The following is a 15,064-nucleotide window of genomic DNA, read 5'->3' as shown; positions in this document are numbered from 1 at the left end:
TTGACAAGTTCAGACTTTTAAAAATGCATTAGTGCACATGTTGTATTGCTCTGTTGTTTAGGAAAAGCTTTGACAAACTTCCGCCTAAAACCCACCTTTCGCCTAGCTGTTTATGTAGGCAACAGAATTACAGCAAATAGACCTGAAAGGTTTGGGGTTCTGTTCTGAGACAGAGACTCCTTATGTAGCTTTGGCTGGCCTGGAGCTTGCTCTAAACCAGGCCGGCTGACAACTCAGGATAAATGTCTGCTCTGCCTCCCAAGTGCTGGGGTTAAAGATAAAAAAAAGCAGCATCATTTTCTATAACATAAAATGATATCACATTATCAGTAGTTCAAAAGAGGCCCTGGGTATTGATGGATTTCATGGATAACAAAGGCAGAAGTATGAAATCTTTTCCTCCTGGCTCCCAGGGGAGGAAAAGCTTGGCTATAATAAGCAGGAAAAGAACAAATGTAAAACAGAAAAAATGTTTTTTGTATTGATGTTTATGGTAGAAATATCAAAACACCAATTTTACTTGAAATAGAGTTCTTTTATTTGGTGGAGTGGTTGTGACATGGTCTCTCCATGTAGCCCTGACTGTCCTAGAACTTGCTATGTAGAGCAGGCTGGCAATAACTCAAGAGATTTTCCAGCCCCTGCTTCTCTTATACTGGGATTAAAGGTGTGCATCAACATGCCCAGCCAAAAATGTAGTTCTTCACCTAATTTCCTATGCCAGATGTTTTCACTAGGTACACCATCAGGTTTGGTATTGGCTGGAACGCCCCCGTCCCACACTCAGTGTGTCTTCATCCTTTCCTCTTACCCAGCATACTCCATGTGACTTGGCTATCCTCAAAAGTGGGTCCCAGCCTCCCTGCATACAAGCCTTCCCTGCCTTTAAGTGGAGGTGCGCTGGGCGTGCCACTGCTGTTACAGAGTAACTACGCTGTCAATAAGTGACACAGTATTACAGACGTTTCTAAAGATGAAAGTTAAGTCTTCATCTTCGATGTATAAAAGTCACCTAGAAATCACTCTAAAATATCATATCCAAGTATGCAAGGAAAAGGCTAATGTTATTTTGATAACCTCTGAATTCATTCAACTGCTAAAATCACAGGATACAAGTCCTGGGCTGAACTTTTTTAAAAACGGTTTGCTTGGGCAAACTGGTGTACTGTGTAAGTGTCCTCTCTTGTCAAGCCCCTGGCATGGTAGAAGGGAAGCAGGAGGACACTTCCCAATATCTCTGGTCCCGCTGGGATTCCATGGCTTCCTACTGGATGTGACACCAACTCAGAAGCTGACTAGCAATGAACAAACATGTGAAGGAAAATCATAGAAACTAAGAAACAGCTGGGTACTGTCAGGCACTGCCACAGGGAGAGAGAATACAGTCAGAGATGCCAGGAAAATGCCTGGACCAGTAAGAAAAGGAATTTTAAATGACTGCCTACTTTCCAATGAAATTCATATCCAAGGGGGAAAAAAGCTTCCAGATTTATCATTATCCTCAAAAGTAGGACAAAATCACCAAGCTGGAGCCATGGAGGTAAAGCCCAAATGAAAACAGAAGTCTCTTGGCATGGTCTCCCGATCAGAAATGGTGTGTGGACAATGACATTTACATGTGAGTTATTTACTGAGAGAAACGGAAGATCAAACTTGAGTCTCTTACTTTCAAACAGGGAAACAGAAACTTGCTAATCAGTAAACAGAAAAGCAGCAAGCCTCTTGTGAAGCCCCACGGACCGGACCGGACAGAAGTCCCATGGATACCCACACCTTCAACTTCCACCAGTAAAGACAGCCAGGACGGAAGACGGTCAGGGACCAAGGGCAGACCAGAGAGTGCATGCCAGTCACTTTTTAGACTGCTAGCCTATAAGTAGTGTTTGGTTCTTTTTGTAAACGAGATTATTCTCAAGTTGGCCCTTCTTCAGCTCTTATACCCCTAAGAAATCAAAGGGATGCACAGTTTGGTGACATACTCATGGGAAAAAAGACAGGAGGGGCCATCAGCTACACTATCTGGGAGGAAGACAACCACTGTTGTATTCTATTTTTAAAATTTACATCTGGGGTGTGTGTGTGTGTGTGTGTGTGTGTGTGTGTGTGTGTGTGTGTACACAAAGACCACAGCACACATGTGGAAGTCAGAGGACAACTTTTGGGAACTGGTTCTCTTCCTTCTACCCTGTGGGTACAGGGACTCAAACACAGGTCATTGGTTTTTCTGCAATTGCTTTTATCCAGTGAGCCATTTTGCTGGCCCCTTACTTCTAACAATCATAAGTAAGATCATTTGGCAGCTGTGTTTGAAACAAGAGCTACACAACTTCATGAATTAAATCCCTTATGATGAATGACAAAATTAAATCAGAATTAAAAAAAAAATTTACTTAAAAGAAAAATGGGGAAAGACTCAAAACTAGACCGCTGTTCCCTTAACTATGTCTACTGTGAATTCAAAGTATCAGAAATCATGTACTGTCCCCAAAGGCCATGTCACAACAAAGGAACTCTAAGTCATTGGCATCAACTGTTGAAATGAAGGGAATGAGTGGGAACCGGTGAGAAGAAGCCCTGACAAGGACACAACGTGAGCAGGTGCTTTGGGCGTCAGGCTCAGGCTGATGGACAGACTCTGGTCCTGCATTGAAGGAGGATAGATATCTGGTCAACCATCTTGGCTCCAAGGGGAAAGAAAACAAGTGGCAGGATCCACGGAAGGAGCACCCTGCAGCCTCCACACAAGTCTCCACCTCTCACTCCCAGGACATGTGCTCCCACACTTCAACGTGGCCTCCTCAGGAGGATCTGCTGTCAGCCCAGAAGTGACGATACAGGAGACCTACAAGAATAGCGCCCACGATGGGGACAATCCAATATGCCCAGGAACTAGAAAAGGAGGAAGAAAAAGCAATATGTTAAGAATATTTTATCCCAGTAATTGAATGTTTTTCAGCACTCATGTTTAATACACTTGAGAAAGGAGTCTTGATTTATCTTGATTTCTCTCTTAATTAAAATTGCTTTTACCATACAGTGTTTGAAAGGGAAAACAAACAAACAAAGTCAACTCTACATTTATTTGTGTTTGTGCACACATGTGCCCAGGCATGGCATGATGTACATGTGGAGGTCAGAGGACAACATGTGGGAGTCGGATTCTCTCCTTTCACCACATGAGAGCTTGAACCATCAGACTTGGCGGTGTCTTTTCTTGTTAAGCTAACTTGCAGGGCCCGAAAGACCCCCTTTAAAAAAAAAAAAAGGGTGTAGCTTAGTGGTAGAATACTTATCTACAAAAAGGGGACACACACACACACACACACACACACACACACACACACACACAGCCCATAATCATAGAATTTGGATACTGAGGCAGGAAGATCAAGAATTTTAGGACTAGGAAATAGTTATTTAAAGTTCTTGTTCAGGAAATTAAGTGTGATCCCAGGACTCAAATAAAAATAAAGGGCACAGTGACTATGCCTGAAATGTCAGTACTGGGGGACTAAAGAGGGGCGGATCCCATGTATTTGCCAGTATAGCTAAGCTGGTTGGTGTACTTACTACAGGACAGTGATATACACCCCATTCACACACATGCAGGCAAAGACACATGCATTAAAAAAAGTTTATAGCCACTCTGGTGTTTCAAAAGATAAATAGAATATAAATACATACCATTCTAGTATATAGACATTGTTATTTCTGGGTTATGGAATTATAGCTATTAAAGTTTGCCTTTGTGATTTTTAATCAAATTATCACACTACAATATTGTTATGTGTACAGGGGCAGGACCTTATGAGGAAAATAATCATTCCATATAGATTTTTGTATTATCTATCCTATTACAAGCTCAGGAGCAATAGTGTCGATCATGAACAATCTCTCTTTCCCATCCAGGAAGCACAACGTAATCAATCTCTGCGTCCCAAGTAAGAAGCTGGTAATGGGAATCAGGTGGCCAGACTCTCCATGTCCAGTTTTGTCTTGTTTTAAAATGTATTATTTACTTTATGTCTGAGTGTTTTGCCTGCATGCATTATGTACACCATATGGGTTCATGGTACCCTCAGAGGTCAAATGAGGGAACTGGCGCTGTGGCTGACTATGAGCCACTAGGTGGGTGTTAGGAACTGAACACGGGTCCTCTGTAAGAGCAGCAGTGCTCTGACCACCGAGCCACCTCTCTAGCCCCTTAGTAACATTTTACTATTACACTAGAACTCATAGTGAATAATTGAAATTTTCCCAATGTTTGCATGTGCTGACTAACACTACTATAAACATTCTTTTTGGCATGGTTGTTTTGAGACATGGTCTCACTATGTAGACAAGCTGATCTTGAGCTGATATACACGTCCACCCGCCTCTGCCTCCCACATTCTGGGACTAAAGGCGTGTGCCACCACACTTGAAGATAAACTTAAGAGTTTTGACAACTGATTTAATGTGTATGGATGTTTTGCCTAAATGTATGCATGTGCACCACATGGGTGCCTGGTGCTCTCAAAGGTCAGAAGGTGTTGATTCCCTAGAACTGGAATTACAGCTGACTGTGGGCCGTCATGTGGGTGCCAGAACTAAACCTGAGTCCTCCGTGAGAACAGCCCGAGTTCCTTACCACAGAGCCATCTCCAGCCCGGCTATAAACACTCATATATGTTCCCTTGTGCTTTTCTGTTGGGCAATAGTCTTACTATGTTGCCAAGGTTAGTCTCAAAACTCCTGGGCCAAACAATCCTTTACAGCAACTGAAACCACGAGGCAGGCACACTGTGCCCTGGTTTTTGACGTTTCTATAACAGGTCCCACAGAAATGGAACTGTTAGGTCAACAGCTATTCATATTGTTCATTTTACAAGACAGAGCCAAAATGTTCTCAAAGTGAATGTTCCCATTAACACCCCCGAGGAAGGGTTACGAGTCTTGATAACTCACTTCTTAATAAGTAAGTCTCAGGTGTAGAAATTGTAGTTTTGCCCACCCAGGTGTAAAATAGACCCCTGATTTAATGATAAAGGCATTAAATCTTTTTCCATTTGCTTGTATTTGTATAAAGCATTTAAATGAAAATCTTTGTGCATATCCTATTGAGATATTTTTAATCTCTATGTATTTTGGATAATAATTCTTTTTAAAACACACTGATTCTTGAATATTCATAACTCATATATTTGATGATGCCCTCCATCACCATCCTCCTCCAGCTCTACCTGTCTTTCAGCTTCACATCTTCTGTGTCAAAGGAGTTACTACCTTCCTCCCCCAACCAATCAGTGCCGCCCATATCTGCACAGAAATTCTCTGCTTTGGTTTTCCTTCCCAAAATCTTAGTTACATGGGCACACACCTTTAATCCCAGCACTCTGGAGGCAGAGGCAGGAGGATGTCTGAATCTGAGGGCAGCCAGGGCTACACAGAGAAACCTTGTCTCAAAATAAACAAACAAACATTTATGTGTATGTATATTTTGCCGATATGATATGTCCGTTTGTCTACCACATGCATACCTAGTGCCCACAGAGACTACAAGACGACATAAGACACCCCCCCCACACTCACACACTCACACACTCACCCACTCACACACCCACTCACCCACTCACACACTCACCCACTCACACACCCACTCACACACTCACACACCCACTCACCCACTCACACACCCACCCACTAACCCACACACACACTCACCCACTCACACACTCACACACTCACCCACTCACACACTCACACACCCGTCCCATGCTGAAGTTACCAGGTCCTCTAGAAAAACAGCCAGTGCTCTTCACTGCTGAGCCATCTCTCCAGCCCTGAGACGTGTTTCAAAAGAACCTCTTGCCCGACATTATGTAGGGTATAAGGAAGACCATTAGGGAGATACTAACCTTTGGCATGAATTGTTTTTTGAAGGGTCCTGAAGAAGTCACATGTTCAAAAATAATAAAAAGAAAATATTAGTACAGTGCATGTAAGTCTTCTTGGCTATCTTAGAGAAACTATAGATGGTAACAGAATGTCCTTCATGCATTGATGCCTACCACCTCTAGGCAATGGGTAGACTTGGAATCTTTCACTGCTTATAGCAATTGGTACTTCTTAGTAAAGTCACTAACGGGAACGTTGGAATGACGTGCATGCCAATGGTAAGACTGCTGGAGTGGACTAACACTCTAAGTCACAGTGGCAGGCCTATTAACTTGGCCTGCCATCAGAGAGCTATGCTCCATTGTCTGAAAACATTATAAAGGCCCTCAGCAGTCTTCTCTTGCACAACTATCTGTTGGCTGTCAAAGGCTCCCGGACATGTAGACGGCTGCTTCCTGGCTTACAGTAGTGGCCCAGCTTATTCTTTGAAATTGAAACTAGCGACTTTGGGGATTATTTAACACTTTTTTTTCTTTTTAAGATTTATTTAATGTTATGAGTATAAGTGTTTGCCTTGATGTTTGTTTGCATGTACACCAGGAAAGGGTGTTGGACACCCAGGAACTGGACATAAATACTTATAAATTACGGGTGCTAGGAATCAAGCCTGGTCCTCTTCATGAGCAGGCAATGAGCCATCTCTCCAACCTGGAGAGATGAAACTATGAAAGGGGAAGAGAAAGTAAGGGAAAGAGAATAGCAAGTGAATCTATTTTTTCCAAGACAGATTCACTCTGTCAAGGGTAGCCTGAACTCAAGATCCTTATGCTTGAGCCTTCTAAGTGCTGGGATTGCAAGTATATATCACCATAGCTGCCTCAAAATAATCTTTAAAATCAGAGTCGCGGGATGGGCAGCTGACTTAGCAGGTAAAAGCACTGGCTGCTCTTCTAGAGGATCTGGGTTCAATTCCTAGCACCCGATAGTAGCTCCAATTTTTAACTGCAGTCCCACAGGAATCTGACGCCCTGCCCTCTTCTGACCTCCACAAGCACCAGTGTGCACATGGGGCACTGATATGAAAGCAAACAAAACATCTAAACCCATACACAACATTGGGAATAAAAAGCAATGAATTACTGATCTATGTGACAAGATGGATGAACCTTCAAAACATTACCTAGGCTAGTGAGAAGGGGCAGACAACACAAGACCACCAGTTCTAAGTCCCTTCGTGTGGACAGAGAGTGAGACAGAAAGCTGGGTGACAGGCACAGGGAATATGGCTGCTAAGAGGTCTGGGGTTCTTTGTGGAGAGATCGAGTTGTTCTAAAATTGACTATCTTACAGCACCATGAACTAGAAACACGACCATGCAGATGAATACCTTTCTCAAGCCTAAGAACAGACAGCCGCTACATTTCACCTCCTTTATACCCTTTACAACCGAAGTTCTGAACTCGGACGAGCTGCAGTGAGCCTGGGGCTGCGTCCTCAGGGAAGAGCAGAGCGAAGCCTGCAGTATGCGGACGGCAGTCAACTCTCACAAATAAGAAATCATGGGAAATGCCCTGGCTGCTTGTTTGATTTTTAACTAAGTACCTAAAAAGTACCCCTGTTTTAAGAGCAATTCATTCCTGGAAGGAGTAAAGAAGAAAAACTTGCATAGCACATCGGAAGGAGAAGCGAAAGCACGCACTCCTTCAGGACACTGACAGCACAGCACGTGCTAAGCTGCGGCCCTGTTTTAGTCAGACATAGTGAGTGACAGTTAAGGCACAGCCAGTGACAGTTGTCATTCAGTCAGTTTAGAAAGAAACCACCTAGGTTAAGTTTAATTTTGTTGTTCAATTCTTCCTTAATTTTATAAAACTAAAAAGAAAAAACAATAATTTTTTTTGCCACCTCACACACTTTCCACAGTCTTCATTTCCATGTCTGAACACTGACGAATCTAGTGTGTACTTCAGTGACATTCCCACAGGCTACGATGGACTTAGTTTACCCCTTGGTACTCAGGCACATCAGGCACATGAGAAGTCCATGCCCATGTTAGTGCTCTTCACTAAGGCTTTAGTAGTGGAGGTCAGATCAGATCATACACTCTTCCAGCCAAAACACATAACCAGTGTGCACATTTCTTTTTTTCCAAGGAATACACTTGCAAACACAATGTCTGAGTCTGCTATGATCTTAGTCCAATATTATCAATAACCAAAATCAACTGCTTAGCTGAGCATGGTGACACACCTGTAATTCCAGCACTAGGGAGGTAGAAGTAGGAGGATCAGGAGCATTGGATCTCCTGGAACTGGAGCTACAGATGGTTATGAGCTGCCATGTGGGTTCTGGGAACTGAACCCAGGTCCTCTGAAGGAACAGCCAGCGCTCTTAACCAATCCCAAGTCAACTGTTTCTAAAGCTGCCCATAACTGAAAATATGTGTAGTATCTTCCAGCTCAAGGCTAACTCAGCTTCCTTGTTTGTAGAATGAAGATTCAGATGAACCTGAATTCTAAATCATTATCCCAGCACAACTTTCTGAGTCCGGGCATCTTAGCAAGACCTTTAAGATGGGCATTCTAAAGGGCAGGAGAGGAAACAACATTCGCATATGCCTAGGAAGACTGCAGCTCACTGCCCCACACCATCTCTTTCTCTTTCACTAGCTCCATAAGAGACCATTTCCCCAGACACTTTCTCTAGCAGCACTGTACACTGAATACTGACTTAATCTGAAAATGGAATAAGAAAGAAACGTTAGTCTGGCAGTCACAGGCAAGGATGCTGGGGTCAGCGAGGGAGCACTGCACGACGAACTTTTGTTTACAAAGCATAAAAGAGAACACACACTTAAGGGATGTGGTAAACTTCATCACCAGAACATGAGGCAGGAAAGAGAAAGCCAAATGCATGACTATAAGGTATGACAGTAGAGACAGGGTTCTGTATCTTTGGCTAATCAGAGATTATAAGGAGGTTTTCAAAAGCATAAATAACAGATAAATAAAGTATATAAGGAGCTTTCATTTAATTCCTAAGATGGGCATTTGCTATTCCAAAAGGATTCCAAATATTTAAAATTTAAGCCTTAAGACAGCTTCAACAAAACGGTTCCCTCAGCTTTTTACTCAGTGGCATTTCTGTGGCCACCAACTAAGGAAAACAAGCCGGGGAATTTTTATTTAAAATACTTCTGGAAAGGACTCCCCTCCCACCCCCCCCATCATATCATGGCTCTTATATCATAAGGTACTGCTGTATGAATTTTATTAGGTGCATATTACTTAAAAAGCTAGAGGATAGAAGACTTAAGATTTATATATTTTATTAATCCAGTTTATAAGGTCATGTAGTATATAATCTTTGGAACAACCTTCTCATGAAGTTCCAGCATACTAAAATATATCAGTCACTACAAATAATTTTTTTCAATAAAAACTTTATTTTTTACTGTTGATTTTGAGTACATTATATCCATATGAGTATGTATATATGAGTAGAGCCCTGGGAGGCTAAAAGAGGGTGGGGGTCCCTTGGAGCTGGAGTTACAGGCTTTTGTGAGCTACCTAATATGGATGCTGGAAATCAAACTTCAGTTCTCTGAAAGAACAGCACACACTCTTAACTGCTGAGCCATCTCTCCAATCCCAAATAATTTTTCTAGCTGAAAACACAGTTCAATAATTCCTGCCTCATAAAGTCTATGTCCCTGTAGTTAGTATAGCTGTATATAATAATACTTTCACAAGAAAAACTCCCTAATACAATTTTCTAAATTCTCTTAAATATACTATCTGATTCATATTGAAAAACTGTCTCAAAATAACAACAAAAAGAACCCACTGTGGCAATACACATAACACATCGCTGGAAGGAAAAGGCCTGGGAGTGCCCTGCAGTGGTGAGAATGGCTGCCTAGCATGTATGAAGGGCTAGGTTTGATCACAGTACCCAGGTATGGCTGCCCACACAAGTGCCCCAGAGCTTGGGAGGCAGCGAAAGGAGAGCCAAAGGTCATCATCTGCTAAGTGGTGAGCTTCAGGCCAGCCTGGTCTACATGAGATTTTTGTCTCAAGAAAAATCCCTCCCCAGGTGAACATCCCTGTTTGGACCTAAAGGGGAAATGTGTGACTGAGAAACTCTAGCTGGGAAGTACAGAAGAGCACTGTCTGGCTTCTCATGCTCGGTTTGTTCCTAGAATTTCCTAAGAGACATTAATGCCTGACACTGCTCAGAAAACAGCAGCTTGTTGTTTAAGAGTGACTGGGCCAGGATGTTTTATGCTTAATTCCCAAAGACCATAGCTGTCTGGCAAACCACATCACCAGACAGAAGTCCGTGGTCAGTGGCAGTTACTATTGATCCTATGAGGCCTCCTTGCAAACTCCAGTAAGTTAAGTAGTTAAGACAAGAACAGCAAAGAACTGTTTTTTATTTTTCTGAAACAGGTTCTCATGTGGACCAGGGTGTAGCTTAGGAGGTCTGGAAGTATTGACTCTCTTATCCTCTTCTATCAAGTACAAGTCTCTTTTTATTATTTTTTATTTTTAAAGATACCATATGGCATCAGCACACCCCAAAGAGTGAAATTATTTTAATTCTAATTAGTGATTACTGACTAAAGCAGACGCCATGGCACACCTTGTATCTCAGCACTTGGGAGGCAAAGGCTGGCAGATCTGAGTTCCAAGCCAGCCAAGGCTACAGAGAGAAGCTGAATCAAAGAGAAAAATAACTTGTCAGATTTACAAATTAAAAATCTTTAAACGTTTTATATTGCAGAATGTCCGCCATCCATTAGGGTATTACCAATCTACAATGAAACAGTGGTGATCATTATCTCGAACTAGGAAATGAAGACTGGGCCCAGTGGCCCGTGCCTATCACCCAGGGCTCCAGAAGTGAAGGCAGGAGGATCGGGAGTTCAAGGTCATCCTCGGCAGACACAGCAGACCCCTGGCAGGAAACTGCCTTTCCCTGGGAAGAAGGCAGAGGCTGTCTGAAGGGGAGAAGTGGAGCAGACGAAAGGAAGGGAGGAGGAAGATGAAAGCGATCTGTCAAGCTGAAGGCTGTGCTTAATGAAGCTTTACAATCATCTTTACAGATGCAGAAGCCCTGAGGCAGAGGAAAGGAAACTAATTAATAAATGAGCTTTGCTCCCACTTCGGGAAGGAGAGCAATCTCTGCATCCTAGGATACAAGTGTGTTTCAGCGTCTGTGAGAAGCCAGATCACCTCTCAGCCTTTTGGCTAACATCAAGCACAGAGATAAACCTGAGGGATCAAGAATTTCTTCCTGGAAAAGAAATCAGTTTGGAATTAATTCTATGAAAACCTGGTAGGTAGTCTTGAAATTTTTCCAAAAGACTGTCTTTGCCTAGTCTGCCTGGAAGGTAAGAGACAGGGTTTCTGACTGGAAACAAACAGCCAGAATCATCCTAATGGAGACAGGTCCCTTGGGAACACGTAACTGGAGAAAAACAGGCTTGAGAGCGCAGCTCTTGGTCTCTCCCTAACCTGGGATGGGGCTATCCTCCATTCCAGATCTAAATTACCATTCCACTTGGTGTGCTCAGGGGCTTTTCCTATACTTCTTGCAGGGGGAAAAGAAATCCAGGGCCAATCCGTTTTATTTCAGCTGATCAATCTCTAATTAATCGTTTGGCTTACAGAAGGCAGGCAATGCTTGCACAGGAGCAAATTCAGTATCCCTGGGTTTTCATCTGCAGTGACAGGCAGACAGGCACGTCATTCAGCAGAAAGTATGGTGTTTGGCTTCCTTCCTATCATCTACGCTACTTAAAATGCAAACCCAGGGGGCTGGAGAGACAGCTCAGTGGTTAAGAGCACTGGCTGCTCTTCCAGAGGTCCTGAGTTCATGTCTCAGCACCTGCATGGCAGCCCTCAGCTGTCTGGAACTCCTGTTCACACCAATGTACTTAAAATACAACTAAATAAATTATTTTTTTAAAAATGCAAAGCCAGTTCCACTCCAGAGATTCTAAACAGGACTAGTAGAAGCCCTGGAAAAGAATAATGGTGCAAGGAACAGGATTTCTGAAACACTGCTGTCCACTCCTCACAAATGTGTTCCTCCTGTGTTAGCAATAAGAAAACCAACAACAAACAACTGACAGATTCCTGGACACTGTAACTGCAAAAGTATCGTTCTGTCTTAACATAAAGAGTGCTTTAATGATTGCCTTGGAGAGCTGAGTGAAGACTACCAGGTTCAAGGTGAGTCGCCTGTGAAACTGGAGAGTATCCTTGAAATGAAATGTTGAACTCAGGGTGGCATTTTCTAGACATGTTCAATTAAGATCATATTAGCTCAAATTTTACCTTAATGTCACAAGATGATTCAAAACTGGGTAAGCTGTGAGGAGGGAAAGGGAAAACCAACCGCCAGAGCTCACAAACATTGAAAGAGCCATTTCATCTCCTTCACAGCATACCAGTTCAAGCAGTAGAGGAGGTAGAAGAGTTAATGATATGTTCGCCCTGGACTGATTCAGGGCACCAGAAGGCACACACTGCCAACAAGCAGCCTCTTGAATTGAAAGAATTCTTGTGCCCAGGCCAACCTGAATCACTGTGTCAAACCTGCTCATTATTCCCTGGCTCAATGAAGAAAGAGAATCTAGAAGGAAGAAGTGGGAGACCATTGTGTCCATTGTAGGGAACCATATTGGATACAATTAAGATTACTGCCATAAAGTCATGGGATTGTTGGACAGAGGCCTCTCCCATGTATTTACGGCACAGGAAGAAAAGACCAAGTAGTAACACCCGGTGTCTCTACTGCATGACCTCTGCTGAGCCCGGCTGATGCATGTGGAACCGACACACCTGGACCACACCTGGATGGTGGTCAATTTACTTCTGCCTTTTGCTTCCTCAGCCTTTATCCTTGAGATTTAGGCTGGTCTTCACGTTAATATGCTAATGAGGGATTCATGCTCCGCCAATCCCTGAAGGACAATTAGCACAGCCTCAGCCTGCTGTGTATATAAGGCGAGCGCTTTTGCCGCTCGAGGTCCCCGTATCAGCAATGAGGTGGTCCTGCAGTAAAGGCTGTTGAGAAGGATCCGACCGTGTTCCGTCTTCCTTGCCGGCCGAGGTGGGCGCGACAGTCCATGATGAGCTAGGAAACACCTAGACTGCTATCCCTTTACTCAGAGGGCATGTAACAACCTCCTCAAAGACAGAAGTCAAGAAAACCGTCAGTGAACATGAGGGGTGGTGCTGCCCTGCTTGTAGGAAGTAGAAAAGGCTTCTGTGCTTTCTTCTTGGTCCGTAAGTAAGGCAAAGCACATTGAGGTTTTCAAATATTCAAATACTAACCCTTTTGTTTTGGCTGCACTGTGAGTAAACTGGGAAGGGTGTGGAACAATCTGAGCATACAGGATTTTAAAAATTAATTTGAGGAAATGAGGACCGAAAGAAAGGCCTTTATATTATATTATAGATAAATAAGTTATCTTGTAGAAAAAAATAATTAGAGTATCCGTCATCTGTTTTATATAAGAATAAGATGTCTCCCCAAACTGAACCCATAAACTAATTTCTTTCAAAACCACAGTAAACATACTTTGTAGTCTCAATAAGAAAAGCTTACAGAGCATTAATAAAATATTTCCTACTAGGCTGAAAAGATGTCTCAGCCATTAAAGGCTGGGCTCACAACAGAAATGTTACAATGATTCCTTATGTTTAAGATGTAGCTTTTCCTTTTTCCTGACTGGTAGAAAGTCCAGATTCCTTAAAAATAAAATTTTGGGAGCCAAGCAGGGTAACACAAACTTCAATCCCAGATTTGGGAGCCAGAAGCAAGGTGGATCTCTGTGGGTTTGAGGTCAGCCTGATCTATAAAGCACAGGACAGTCAGAACTGTTACACAGAGAAACTATCATGAAAAACAAAAACAAACAACAAAAGCCCAGACTTTTTGTCTGGATAAAAGTGAGATGAGCTCACAGAGACCCATCTGCCTTTCCCTCCCAAGTGCTGGGATTAAAAGCCTGGGTCGCAGACTCTGGCCCTTCTTTTAGCCTTAATGTTAATTTATGGGAATGAGTGTTCTGCCTATAGAAATGTCACTTGTGCAGCATATGCACCAAGCAGAAGCCAGAGGAGGATGTTGGATCCCTGGGACTAGAATTATAAACGGTTCTGAGCTACTATGAAGGTGCTAGGATCAAACCCTGGTCTTCTGGAAGAGCAAACTGTGTTCTTAACCACTGAGCCATCTCTCCAAAGAATTTTTTGTTGTTGTCAATTTGGTTTTTTGCTTGTTTGTTCTTTTGTTTTGTTTTTTGTTTGTTTTTGTTTTGTTTTGTTTTTGAGAGTTCTGTGTAGCTCTGGCTGTCCTGGAACTCACCCTGTAGACCAGGCTGGCCTCAAACTCAGAGATCTGCCTGCCTCTGCCTCCTGAGTGCTGAGATTAAAGGTGTGTTCCACAACCACCTGGCTTCTCCAGCCAATTTTAACTTCTCTTATGCAATTTTACTCAAGTTAATAGAAATACTTGAAATACACAAGACAAAGTAGTAACTTCTTACCTTGTCACCATCTTTAGGTTTAAGGTCATTCTGTTTAAAAAGAGAAAGAGAGAACAATGTTCGAGATGCATCTAAATGAGGTCTATCGATGTGTTAGCTTCTTCAGAGACTTCACGGTCTAAAGGAGGTGCACAAGTCCACTCTTTAGCACACCAGGATCCCCTATTAAATGCAAAGCCCAAAGGACTCGCAGGTACATAATAAATAACTTTAGCAAGATACTTGCAAGAATAACCAAACCGCTATTTTGGGAACAGGTGTTATTAATTACAAGAATCAATCAATAAAAGACAAAAACCAGTTCCCTTGGCTTTTCAGATACTGTGTACAACACAGGATGGCTTGATGATTCTGGAGAAAACCCGGCCTGAGAGCTAGGCTGAATGAATTTTTACTCTAAATAATTCATTCTCTCATCCTGTTAGTGGCTATCAAGTAGTTTTCTCTGCATTAGCATCTGAGTGCTACAACGGTTCTTACCGGATGGACATCACCAATGTAGTACTGCTTTAGCATCTCCCTGGCATCAGGGGAGTGGCCGACATCTTCAAAGCTTTCAGTTGCATCGGCACCAGCTTGTTCCAGTAGAACCTCTTCTCCACCAGGATGCTATCAAGAAATACA

The 15,064-nt window shown here is 42.7% G+C and overlaps 1 protein-coding gene across 1 annotated transcript in view; it reads right to left on the bottom strand.

The window, feature by feature from the left end:
• Positions 1-514: 514 nt before the first annotated feature.
• LOC116886082 (cytochrome b5 type B) overlaps positions 515-15,064 on the bottom strand; it is a 35,053-nt gene continuing 20,503 nt past the window's right edge. The window contains exons 2-5 of the mRNA XM_032887402.1: positions 14,921-15,049; positions 14,441-14,470; positions 5,898-5,926; positions 515-2,889 (exon numbers count right to left, since the gene is read on the bottom strand). Coding sequence (XP_032743293.1) covers positions 2,799-2,889; positions 5,898-5,926; positions 14,441-14,470; positions 14,921-15,049 — 279 coding nt within the window. The 3' untranslated portion in view covers positions 515-2,798. The remainder of the gene's footprint in view (positions 2,890-5,897; positions 5,927-14,440; positions 14,471-14,920; positions 15,050-15,064) is intronic.

The sequence above is a fragment of the Rattus rattus genome, chromosome 17 (genome assembly GCF_011064425.1).
Source record: "Rattus rattus isolate New Zealand chromosome 17, Rrattus_CSIRO_v1, whole genome shotgun sequence".
Taxonomy (NCBI): Eukaryota; Metazoa; Chordata; class Mammalia; order Rodentia; family Muridae; genus Rattus; species Rattus rattus.
The sequence above is the reverse complement of the archived record's forward strand: the minus strand, read 5'-3'. Positions and strand labels throughout refer to the sequence as shown.